The sequence below is a fragment of the Gekko japonicus genome, unplaced genomic scaffold, assembly GCF_001447785.1.
Source record: "Gekko japonicus isolate JY-2015 unplaced genomic scaffold, Gekko_japonicus_V1.1 scaffold1963, whole genome shotgun sequence".
In the NCBI taxonomy this organism is placed as follows: domain Eukaryota; kingdom Metazoa; phylum Chordata; class Lepidosauria; order Squamata; family Gekkonidae; genus Gekko; species Gekko japonicus.
This window is the reverse complement of record NW_015160276.1, coordinates 116,103-129,183: the sequence shown is the minus strand read 5'-3', so window position 1 is coordinate 129,183 and position 13,081 is coordinate 116,103. Positions and strand designations below refer to the sequence as shown.

The following is a 13,081-nucleotide window of genomic DNA, read 5'->3' as shown; positions in this document are numbered from 1 at the left end:
CCCAGTGTTTAATTTGAGATCGGCAGCGTATCCACTAGGGATGATGTTTCCTGCCGTATGAAAAACTAGGCCAAATTTAAGGGAATCATATTAAAATGTTGTATCAGTACATATAACAGAAATGTACTGCAGGTTCTTTTCTCTGTCTTTCTCCCTTCCAGAAAAGAGAGTGACAGAGGAACATGATTTTATATATGTATAACGTGTTCAAATTTTATATAGTATTTGTTTATTTTACAAAATTTGTCTCCCAGGTTTTTTGCCCACACAATGGCCACCAAGGCAGTGAACAATTTAAAACATGCATGATAAAAAACGCATTTTAAAATAATTAAAATAACCCTTCTCTTCTTTCTTACATAGCTTACTCATGTACTAAACAAGCAGTTCGCTTATTCTGAAGGTAATTCTCACCATCCAGCAATAATAGTATTTTTTTCAAATTATGATGCTGATGCCATACAAACTGTCTCAAAACTATTTCCTTTTGCACTGAGCATCCAGTCTGATGAACGGTTCTGGGAAACTTGAAAGTTTGCTTACATTGTGAGATTTTGTTGGATCTTAATAAAAATGTTCCATTATTGGAATTTTCCTGTGGACCAAAGCTGCTTAGCTACCTGCAGTTTTTGTCTAGAGGTGGGAAATTGTGGTAGTCTGTTTCTGCAAAAGCCATGAAGAAATTATGGCCTTTTATGGGCAGATTTAAAACTAAGTCACTTCTTAAACATTTGATTTAAAATAATTGAGCCATCTGACTATAAACCGCTACCATAATACAAAATATGGCGGTAATTCTTTTTTTGATATCTCTGGGAAAGAATTACCAAGCATCGTATTCAAAACCTGGGAAATGACCAGACAATTTCTAGTGCTGAAGAGCATCATAGGATGGTCATTTGTTTGTTTGCTCTCTGATGTCCACAAAGATGCCGCATTTCAGCTTTGGTTATTTTACTACCAGTTGAAATGAACTGAAAGTGTTAAGTCACTTTATCTCTTGACACCAGACACCCAACAGATGGTAACATTTGCAAATAGTTGTTGACCTGAACCGGATTAGTTTAGTGACCTAGAGGTGAAAGGCTTGTCTGTCCCATTAATATATCCCATAAGATGCCAAACTGAATTGAACAGTCAATGAGAATCAAAATTGTGTTTGCTTATGCTTAGGGTCACATTGTCTGTTCTGCTTGGGTTTGTATAAATATTTACTCTTTTGCTTTCTGGCACATGCTGCTAAAGTTGCAAAAGTAATAGAGGTTTTTAAAATGTATGTACTTTATCAAGCAGAGCTTATTTATTGCTTAATGAAAGTATGTATTACTGCTATTGCAGGAATTCATAATATGTTAAATCAGAAAATATATCCAGGTTTTAATTGTCTGTGCCACGGTTTAAGTGGCTTTTACTTACAGTCTACGTACTGTTGTTTCAAACTGGTGAAGTCTATTATTCCCATAAATTAAGTCTGTAGTAACAGTACCAGCCTTTTGCATATAAATATATTATTGGATTTCTATAAACGTAGCTTTAAACAATGGATGTACACTTTTTGAGTTCCTGAGAAAAAGCCTTTCCATAAAATCAGTCAAAATGTGTGTATTTATTTAGAAATGATAGAATATGCTGAAAGGGCCATAGATAGAATATGCTGAAAGGTCATTTTAGAAAAATATAAATTAAATTCACTTGCTTCGCTGTATGAGTCCATGGTTTTATCCTGCAAGGTGAATCTCCTTAGACTGAGCACAGAAATCATTTTGGCAGGGCTAGCAAACTCCTAGTTAGCAGAGTGAGAAAGCTCAAATAATTGATCTCTTAATTTAGAAAGGCTTAACATGAAGATAATTGGAGACTGTTGTTCTGTTATACTGTCTGTAAGCAAGCATATAATAAGTGGCCTGTTTTCCCAATTTTGAAAGTTCCCTATTTCTAATTATTGCAAGGTGATTCTAAGCTCTTCAGAGCTTCTCATAATTTTATTAGATCTATGACAACAGTGTTGTCTATATAAATAAATATGGGGTAACCTTGGTTATCACCACAACAAAAACACTAACCTTTAATCATAACCCAACTCTCTCTGATTTATCATAATTTCATTATTGTTTTAATTGACTTGGCTATGAATGAGTTGATCCTATGTGTGTTAAGCTGTATGTCTTGAGTAGGGATGGGCATGAACCGCATTTTTGTGGTTCATATCACTTTGCAAGCCATTTAAAGTTTAAACCCCTGCTTTCTGCTCCCTGCAGCTTTTTGTGGGGAGCAGAAAGCAGGAGTTTCCAAATAGTTGAACAGCAGGGACTTCCTCTCCAAGCCATTTAAACCCTGCTTTCTGCTCCCGGTGAAAAGCCGCAGAGAGCAGGGGTTTCCAAACAGCTGAGCAAGGATCTCCATTTAAACCAAACAGCTGAGAACCATTTAAATCAAAAAAACTGAGCTCAGCTCAGCTGTTTTTCATGAAGAGCAGAAAGTATGGGTAAACCCCGGTTTTCTCCTCTTTGTGAACTGCATCAAAATTCATGGAAGTTTGTACGGCTCTTTACTCTGCGAAAGTCACTTTGTGAACCAGCCAAAATTTGTGATGAACTTTCGTTAATCTGCCAGTTCATGCCCATCCCTAGTATTGAGTGCTTTTAAATTTGTAAATTGTATGTTTTAATCTGTTTTAATTTTGTTAATTGGACTATTCTTTATTTGACTATTATAATTGGACTCCGGGTATGTTTAGCCTGGAGAGGAGATGACTGAGAGGTCATATGATAACCATCTTCAAGTACTTGAAGGACTGTCATATAGAGCTGTTTTCTGTTGCCTCAGAAGGTCAGACCAGAACCAACGGGTTGAAATTAAATCAGAAGAGTTTTTGGTTAAACATTAGGAAGAACTTCCTGACAGAACAGCTACAGAGATTCTAGAAGCCAGTTAAATGCCAACCTTCTCTTCCCAGCCAGTAGAGGAGGTTCCTCTCACTGTTTTGATGGCCCTCAAAACCAGGTGAATGCCTAAATGTGTCTAATGGTTAGACCAGCCCTTACGTTGGAAGAGGGATTTGGTGACTGTGATGTGGCCCTTTCTTACACGCCCAGGGAAATGCTGATCACCACGTTGGAGTCAGGAAGCAATGTTTCTCCAGGCCAGTTTTGCTGGAGATCCTGGAGCTTTTTTGTCATTTTCTGGGCATGAAACAGTGGACACTGGGAGTGTGTGGGGGGGAGGTATTTGTGAATTTCCTGCATTGTGCAGGGGGTTGGACTAGATGACCCTGGAGGTAGCTTCCAACTCTATGATTCTATGATTCTGTTATAATTTATGTCCTTGCAACTTGATTGTTGCATTGTTTGCTGTCTTGCATACATGCATTTTAAATAAATGAATTAATTTTTTTAAAAGCTCCTTTTAATTAAGTATTAGAGCCAGTACAGAAAACAAGAAATAAATTCATATACGGCCATTTTATGGTGTATAGTTAACATATAAACAAGCAATGATGAGAACTTCATATAAGTGTGTTTCTGTGTCATGCAGCAAAATGTATTCTGATGTGAAATGATAAACTTTGTACTTGTGCTGAGTATTACCAAGAGACAATGCAATAAGACCTCTGCTGAAGATACTAGGTGCCACAATGATGTCATGCTGCCCTAGCACCTGGGATTTACCTAACCCTTTTGTACTGGTTTTTAGACCAAGTTTGTTCCTTAGTGGCATTTCTCTATAGAGGAAAGATGGTATTGTAAACTGGTCCTTTTGTCTGTATTGACTTTTACCCTGCTTTTACAGGTCTACCTTTTTAGTAACTGAATATAAAAGCAATTCTTTCCATTTAAAAAATGTGACTTGGTAACCAGGACAATTTCAGCAAGGATAACATCTGAAACTTGGGTCCCGGTCACACGATCGGGATACTGCGCCGCTGAAGGGAGGCAAATGAGAGCTGGAGCAAAAAACAACCACGGTAGCGCGATCCAACGCGCCCCCGTGGAACCGTGCTCCGGCCTTCAGCAGGCGATCAGACGTAGCGTGGCAAAACGGACGTTGCGCGTTTGTGTGCATGTGTGGGATGGGGAATGGCGCTGGCTGCGACGGGCTACCAGCGCTTCCCCAATCAGACACCTGGAGTTGCCGCGCATCATCCGGAAGGTAGTGCTCTGTTGCCGGTACCTTTTCAATGCGTGTTTTCAGGCTGAAGGGACAGATCAGGGACGGGTGCATGACGCTTCCCAGATGTTGCGGTATGATCGCGCCCGTTTGATTTGCCCTCAACCCATCCGTTTCGCAGGGCAAATCCTCCCATGTGACCAGGGCCTTATATTTATCAGATTTGAAACTGAATTTAGCTTGAATTTTCCTCTAGTTCTGTCACAGCCATTTCCCTATATCTTCCTTGAATGCTCTTCAGTTCAGACTTCCTTAATTGATTTGAAGGGGCTGAGTGACTCAAGACCTACTCAGAGAATAATACCCAGAGTGGTTCTTCAATGCTTACCACTCCTGGAAGTAGTCTGTGTTTGCTTACAAGAGTCTCATGTTTGGTGTTCAAGCGCAGAATTGAAAATAGAAGTTGGCCTGACCTTGACAATGTCTCCCTTCCCCATTTTTGTTTTTAAACAGGCATTAGATCAGGACAGAACGGCACTACAGAAAGTGAAAAAATCTGTAAAATCGATATATAATTCTGGGCAAGGTAAGCTTTAGTTCCCTAAATCACAACAGAACTATTTATCTGTGTTTGTGTTGGTCTTTGCTGTAGTGTAACATTTAAATAATGTTATGTATTCTGTTTAAAATATTTGTGTGCCACACCTTTCACTAAAGTGCTTGAAGTAACTCACCATAAGAAAACTAACTCAGTATCCAATTATAATAAAATGCACTAGACTCCACCATGCAGCTCAGGCGAGACATGGTTATAAAACACTACTTATGAACCTACCTGACTTCTACGGTCATCTCCAGAGGCCCTGCTTTGGGTGCCATCACCTTCTGTGATTAGGCAGGTGGCAACCTGGGAGAGGGCCTTCTCGTTCGTGGCACCTAAACTCTGGAACTCTCTCCCCCATGAGATTTATCTGCCCCCTTCTGCTGCCATCTGCTGCCAGTGAGTGAAGACTTTTTTTGTTTTGTCTGGACATTCCCCCAGTGATTCCTCTTTCCTGCCTGATGTTTCAGTTGTTGTCTTATGTTTTTATATGTATTTAGGTCTGGCTTTAATTGTTGTAATGTTTTCTTGTTCTTTACAGTTGGTCTTAAAATGCAATTTTACTATGAATGTTTTAATTGTGAGCAGCCTTGGTGGCCCTTGTGAGGGGAGAAAGGTGGGATCTGAATTTTGTACAATAAAAATAAAATAATACCCTGATGGAACCTTCTCCAAAGGTTTTAATTGGGTGGAGCTAATTAAAACCATTAAAACCTTTGGAAAACCAAAAATAAAAGGGTTCATCTGGAACCTAAAAGAGAGTCAGTCCAGTCCCAGATGAGGCCCTGTGGGGAAGGAACTTGAAAGTGCTGACACTGCTACAAAAATGCCCTGTCCTTGGTGCTAACGTACTGTGCCTAGACTATGGTGGCACACAGAGCAGGGTTTCTGATGAAGATTTCAGTTGAAAGGGGAGCTTGAATGGGAAAGGGGTGTCTTTTGGGGTGCCCTGCTACCGGAAGCAAACCAGTAGACGGTGAAGGTCTTCTAGAAGTGGTGATACGTAGTCCTGGTAACTTAGACTTAGCCAGCAGCCTAGCCAGTAACATTCTAGACGAAGCTTCCAAACAGTTTTCAAAGGAAGATGTAGCTCTTAACTTTGAAGAATGAATCTACTTGGAAGGCATTGGGTTGGATCCAGCCAACTTTTCACTCAGTGTCACCCAATTCGTCCCCCCACTACAGCCCCCATCTCACATGGCTTTTGTACATGCAAGCTGTTTAATCCCCAGCATAGCTTTTTTCGATGGAGCTTTTTCACCAGCAGGAAAGTTGTTTGGATCCAACCCATCGTCCTAAGTAGTCTTGAGTGCTGCTTTTGTCAGTTCACAGCTACTAAATTTTCTTTGTATAGCAGAAGCATAATTGAGTGGAACGGTTATAGCAACAACGCACAAAGTAAATCTAAATTTTGTGGCAGGTTTTAAAAATTACTTGACATCTCTTTTGATAGATTATTTTCTTCCTTCATTGACATAATTAACTGCTAACAGGACATTTACTTAACAGAATGTTAAATTCATGTGCCTAATGCCTAGAGAAGGTAAACTTGTCTATTGAGTAGTAGTCAGTGTGTATATCCTGTGCTATAGCTCAGGGTCCTGACTATCAGCAGTGGCCAGACAGAACTCTCAAGGAAGTTTATAAACCAGAATATGATGATTATATTCATCTCCTACAATCTGTCCTGCTGGCAGGGGTATGTTGTCTCTAAAAGTGGAACTGTCAAGTATGACTGTTGAGAGAGTTAGTATACCATAGGGGATAACAGCACACTTTTTGAGCCTGGAAATTCCTAGATCAACTCTTGTGTCTTCCATTGACTTAGTGAGTTACCTTAGGCAAACCACTCTCAGTTCCCAGTCTCTTATGTGGGAATAGTAATGTCAGCTAGCTTTATAAAATCAGTGTAAAAATAACATGAGAAATCTTTAATCTCTTAGGCCCAAACAGTATGAAATAGGAACAAGAAACAGGCCACAAAATACTTCGCACACCCACATAGGTCTTCTCTCCCCTGACCCCCTCTGTTTGGGTTCAGCATTGCATGTGACTGCTGCTAGGTCTAGTTAAAAACAGCACCTAAACTGTTTGTGAGACCCTGGTTTGTCGAAGTGAGCTTTAAAACATGTTTGGTTTCATATTAAGCAGCATTCAAGTATGTTCCCCAGAGAGCACTACGGTCAGAGTCCCAAAATCATTTGGCCCTCCTGGGTCCCAAAGATGCCAGGCTGGCTTCAGCCATGGCCAGGGCCTTCTCAGTGGTGGCTCCGCCCTGGTGGAACAAGCTCTCAGAAGATACTAGGGCCCTGCAGGACCTTTTACAGTTCCACAAGGCCTACAAGACAGAGCTCTTCCACCAGGTCTTCAGTTAAGGAGCCGCATCTAACAAACTAAGACGCTGTGCCCAATACCATCATTGACAGCTTGAGCTTCGCTGACCCTAAAACCAATTGCTGACTGTATCTCTATTATGGCTGATGATACTACTGTTTCACACCACCATACAAATTGATCACTAGCACTTTATATTGTGTTTTACAGCTATATTTATATTTGTTGTTTTTATCTGTCTAAATTTTATGTAAGCCACCCTGAGTCTGCTTTGGCAGGGAGAGTGGGGTATAAATCAAATCAATAAATAATAAATAAATCTGTATTTTAAACTTTGGTTCCAAATTTGTGTCCAAACCAGACCTTTGAAAAACACTACATAATATATCATAATGGCTTGGAGCCACTGATAGACCTGTTCCCATGGATTTATTCTTGCTAAACGTTACTTTTTTCTCATGTGGTGATGAGTTAATGGACTGATTTTGCATTGTGCAAAGATGCAGTTCTTTTGGTAGTAATGGTCTTTGTGTTTGTCTTTTTCAGTGAATGAACATGAGTTTGCATTTTGTGAGTGAATAATTTTTCCATATTCACTCATGATTTTATAGACATCTGCCATTTCCTTCCCCCCAGTACATTTTCCTATGCTAATAAATGCCTGGTCACTATTTTAAAAAAACAACCTATGGAATATTGCGGTTGCCCTTTTATTTATTTCAAAAAGTTCATTGTGTGACATTAGAATCAGGAGCAGCTTGCACAGAATCGTAGGAAAACAGAGGATATTCCACGGACTTATTTCATAGAGTATGAATTCCTCAAAAGAAAATAACTGCTAATGTGTACACTTAAATTAAAAGGGCTCTTTTAAAAAGTTTAGCATAGTTTGTTTCTGAGCTATTTTCACATACTTTTGTTTATATTCCTAATAAACAGATTGCATCATTTTGAGTCCCCTTTTTGAGAACTCTTCTTCTATTCTTGTCCCACCAAGATTCAGAATTTTAATTAACAAACTGCATGTTTGCTTTTGGATCTCAAGAGATAACCAGGAGCTCTTCCGGTTTGTGGATCAGCGATGGCGGTCGTTCTCCCTGGACCTCGGGGAAACGACTCGCACACCAGCGGTATGGAGGGGTGCAACCTCAATTAGCACTCACATGGAGCCATTGCGATAGGCTCCAGGCCATAGGGCTTTTGAGGGGCAGCCTCTTCAATGGCTAAATGCCGGAGAATTGAGGCTTCCCTCCGCCCTGATGGTCCTGCCGCTGTGTGGCCCTTGGGCACAAGCTGATTCGACTGGGACAAGCGCCGGAGATCGAGCGGAATATCGTTTACTGTGAGCAAGGTCAGAGAAATGACCGACAATGAACGTGAGTTCAAAGTAAACAGAATAATTTAAAAGCGAAGTAACCCCCCCCCCCGGTAGGAAAAGCGGAACACAAAGAGGGATGCCTCTTATGCGAACGGACAGATAAGCGTAACAAAGGGGACAGGGGGGAAACAAGCAGCAATTTTGTTTTGAGAGACTTACTTGAGCGCTGACATCGAGGTGACGATTTTTCGAATCTGCGAGAAGCAGTTTGGAATGGTAAACAATCGTATAAAATGGCGGCCTCGCAAAGAAAGTTTAAAGCGAAACCGGCGGGTAGTCAGAGCCCAAAACCGGGAGCAGACGTCATGAAAATGTTAGCAGATATGCTCAAGCCGGTGATGGAGCAACTCGATGGTATTACCCAGCAACTGACCTTGCTGAATCAAAACTTCGCATCCCAGCAGCTACAACTGGCAGAAACGGCGAAGAAGGTGGAAAATACGACTGAGAGAATTAAACAGACAGACACCACAAACAAGAAAATGAAGAAAAGAATGGGGGAAGTTGAAGCAAAACAAAATTTACAAGAAAACCGTTTGTTACAGCTACAAATGGAAAAAGCCAACATGATTCTCAGATTCCAGGGAGTTCCTGAATCGCAAACGGAGGATCTGAGGAAGTTGCTCAGTGAGATTATTGCTCCAGCAATAGGCTCTACAGCGGATGAAGTGGTAAAAGAGATGGAGACTGCTTATAGGGCATACTCCAATTATATTTTTTAAAAAATAGCCTGCCTGGAGAAATTGTGGTCAGATTCTCAGATTAAAAGTGACTTCAGCAACTCCACTGAAAATGGGGAATATAAACATTAAAACTTTAAAAGACATTCCATTTGAATTTTGCCAAAAGAGGAAAAGCTATAAGGACTTAATTTCCTTTCTTCAAACCAATGGAATTTCGTACAGGTGGGCGATCCCAGAGGGTGTCATCTTTAAAATCAATGACAAAAGAGAAAAGATTGACTCTGTTTTTAAAGCCAAAGAATTTTTGCGACGCCAGTTGGGAATGGAAGAAGAATCCAAAGATGAAGAATCGAAATCAAGTGACTCTGCTACCTCTGGAACGGAAGAGGACTCTGCTGTAGAAACAGGTGCAGGCGCAACGAAAGTTACATATGATTTCAGAGACAGAAAACCGAAGTAAAGGCAGAAGGACTCTGAAAAATGCCTTTTGAAGCAACTAACAAGAAGATGCTCAGAAAGTTCTCTCACAACAACTAACATACTAACATTGAAGCCGAGACAAACAAGAACTCTACAAGTATATTGTTGTACTTTTATTCATAACACTTAGACTAACACGGATATGATCTCCTCCTCTTGGGTTTTTAGTGTAGTGTGGTTATCTATCCTTTATCCTTAGATGTTATCCCCCTCCCTCATATTTTCTTTGTAGTTTTGTAGTCTTATAAAAAATAATTAAAACTATCCCTCCGGGGATAAAAAAAAAAGATAATCAGGAGAGAGGGTCTAGGGCAAGCCTTTTTCACAAAAATTAAATATGTTACAATGGGAATAACTCTCAGTAGCTTTAGAATATCAAATCAGTTACCTTGGCTTGGATTCTTAGCAGCACAATTGGAGTTATGCTAGAGGAAGGCACCTCCCAGTTACTGCTGTCTTCTTTGTCTCTTGAAAATGTTCTCCTTTAGGTGGATGGACATAAAGGAATGCTGTGAGGAGCAAACTGGGAGTCTGGGGCAGGAGGGGGAAATTGACAGAAGTTGCCCACCCCACCTTTGCACACAGAACAGCCATTATCGCGGAGGAGCTCCTGCTGCTCTAACTTTGTGCCATGATAGAATCCAAGCTTTAATGTTGACTTCTAGGAAACCTTAAATAAAAAGGCAATATTTTTATCTATGTAAGGAAATACTTTTATCTTGCCTTCCCTCTCTCCAGTGGGGGCTTAAGGCAGTTTGCAAAAATGTGCTCAATAAAAGTCAATAAAACGGCTATAACAACAACAAAACTAATTAAAAACCACAGTAAGCAAGTATAATATAAAAGCAATAACGGGCTCCAGTTGCTATTAACAACAGGAACCCATTTAAATAAAACTGCCTTACGTGCCTCCCACGTAAATATACTGACCTCCAAAGTGAGCCCATTTCATACAGTTAAGGTTGCTGTCAGGAGAATTCATGGAGAGAGAGCAAGATGGGTACCCATGTTAGTCTGTCTGTAGCTGTAGAAAAGAGCAAGAGTCTAGTAGCACCTTGAAGACTAACAAAATGTGTGGCAGGATATGAGCTTTTGTGAGTCACTGCTTACTTCTTCAGAATCCATGAATGAGCAATACCACTGTGGAGGATGGGGCAGTGAAGAGATGATGATGTGAAAAAAATAACTCTAGAATTGTGCTGTTACACCACATATTAATGAGGAAATGGAAGAGAAAGACAGAAGTTCACTGTGACTTGCATTCTGTACAGGAGTAGGGGACCTATTAGAGAAGGGCTATGGCTCAGTGGTAGAGCATCTGCTTGGCATGCAGAAGGACCCAGGTTCAATCCCTGGCATCTCCAGTTAATACAACCAGACAGTAGACAATGTGAAAGACCTCTCCTTGGAGCCTGGAGTGCCACTGCCAGTCTGAGTAGATAATACTGACCTTGATGGACCGATGGACTGATTCAGTATCAGACGGCTTCATGTGTTCAGCCCCAATACTTAATAGCATCTAGACTGCTAAGAATGCTGGGGAGTTCCCTTCCAACATGATTAGTACTCCTACTCATGGAAACTCTCATTGAATCAGTGGTGAAAATGAAACCTACAGTATTTGTTTATAAATGTTTAATGTTGATTGATAAGTATGATATGCAGAATATCAGAAATGGATGGAATAAGGAGCTAGATAGTCTTGTTTTGCCGAAGCAATGGGATATAGCTTTAAATGTTATACCTGTTGTTTCTGTGAGCTTTAAGCTGCAATTTATTCAGCAAAAAAAAAATGTTTAGGTTATACAGGATACCCCAGTGTGTTTTTTAGTGAAGGACTAAGTCAGTTGTCTATTTGCTGGTGCTGTAATTTACAAGATACATTTCTTAAACACGTGTTTTGGGCCTGTCCAGTTATCTGGTCTTTTGGGGAGGAAGTAATTACTCATATCAATTCATTTCTCATTGAGAATGCTTATGTAATTTTAAACTATTGGCCTGTCCCCTGGAGACTGATAGTCAACTAAAATGGACCCTTCGTGCCCTTACTGTTGCTTAAAGACTAATAATTTAACATGGTCTTTAATCAAGTGGGTTGAGGACCTTACAACCTTATCAGCATTTGAATATATGGCGTATAGACAGCAATGGCAAATGAATGTATTTTTAGATATTTGGAAACCTTTTATGTATGCTTACTATCATTATTATATTTTGTTAGTATTTTTGTTTGTTTCTGTTTGAGTTAAAAATTAATAATACCATAAGAGAAGTCATGTTGGATCAAGCCAATGGCCCATCCAGTCCAATACTCTGTGTCACACCCAGGTGCCATCAGGAGGTCCACCAGTGGGGCCAGAACTCCAATAGCCCTTCCACTGCCCCCCCCCATTAGAAGTTAAAAACCTAGTTAGTACTCCTGTTAAAGGCCTAGTTTATCTTCGGAGTACAGACATGACTCAGTGATGTGATTGCTCCTAGACGTCCCCTACAAACCATGGAGGGCATTTGGCTTCCTAGTTCACTGAACAAAATGAGTTGGCAGTCAGCTAGTGTGCAAGTGGAAGAAATGTGGTGACGGTTACCCAGCACAGTTCGGATCTTCATCTCTGCTCTGTGGCCATGATGGCAGTGAGGCATGCCTGCTTTGCTGCCCCCGCAGCATCTATGAAAAGCAATCCAGCTGACCTTTCTGTGTTGTCGAATGACTGCTTCGTCTTGCCCTGATTATTTTATTAAGCCGGTTGCCAGCTGCAGCCTTTTCTCAGCAGACACAATTTGGCTACAGTTGTTCATGTTCTGATAGCATCCAGATTGGATGATTGCAGTGCAGTCTACTTGGGACCACCCTTGAAAACGGTTCAGAGACTTCAAGTGGTAAAAAATGCTACAGCTGGATTAGTATCTGGAGCTCACTGCAGGGAAGACATTGTGGTAAATTCAGTTTCCTTGTTGTTACCTTTAAAGTCCCAAATCAGGGGTCCCCAACCTTTTCATGCCAAGTGAGTGGGCTTTTCTGCGGTGCTGCCTGCTCATAGAACTCCCAGATGAAGTTTGGCTGGTGCCAGGCTTTGCTACTTTTAGACATATGGTTAATCCTTTCCCCCCTTTTCATCTAAGAGGTTTTTTATGGGGAGAGGGCAATCACCGTGGTTTTCAATTTATATTTTAACCTTTTTATTGCTTGCTTCCTCTTTATATGTTTGTAGTCCCATCAGGGTTGAGTAAAGAGCATAGGATTGAATCCAAAGGTTGTGTTCTGTAAGTAGAGGGCATTTCCAAAATAGAAGAGGGGTCCCCCCCCCCTTTGATATATACCATATTGCATGAAGTTGCCGAAGCGTCTTTGATCCTCTGAATTGGCTTCTGGGGAGTGCAGGAAGGGGGAAGCAGGAAAGTCCCTTTGCATGAAAACGTCTTCTTGTATTGCTCTGGAACTGTTGTTAGCAGGTTGCTAGTTTTGTATAGTGTTTATGCATGCAATTATGCCATTTGTTT

The 13,081-nt window shown here is 40.6% G+C and overlaps 1 protein-coding gene across 1 annotated transcript in view; it reads left to right on the top strand.

Annotated features, from left to right (window-relative positions):
• ASAP1 (ArfGAP with SH3 domain, ankyrin repeat and PH domain 1) overlaps positions 1-13,081 on the top strand; it is a 270,879-nt gene that overhangs the window by 154,885 nt on the left and 102,913 nt on the right. Inside the window, exon 4 of the mRNA XM_015415263.1 lies at positions 4,621-4,693. Coding sequence (XP_015270749.1) covers positions 4,621-4,693 — 73 coding nt within the window. The remainder of the gene's footprint in view (positions 1-4,620; positions 4,694-13,081) is intronic.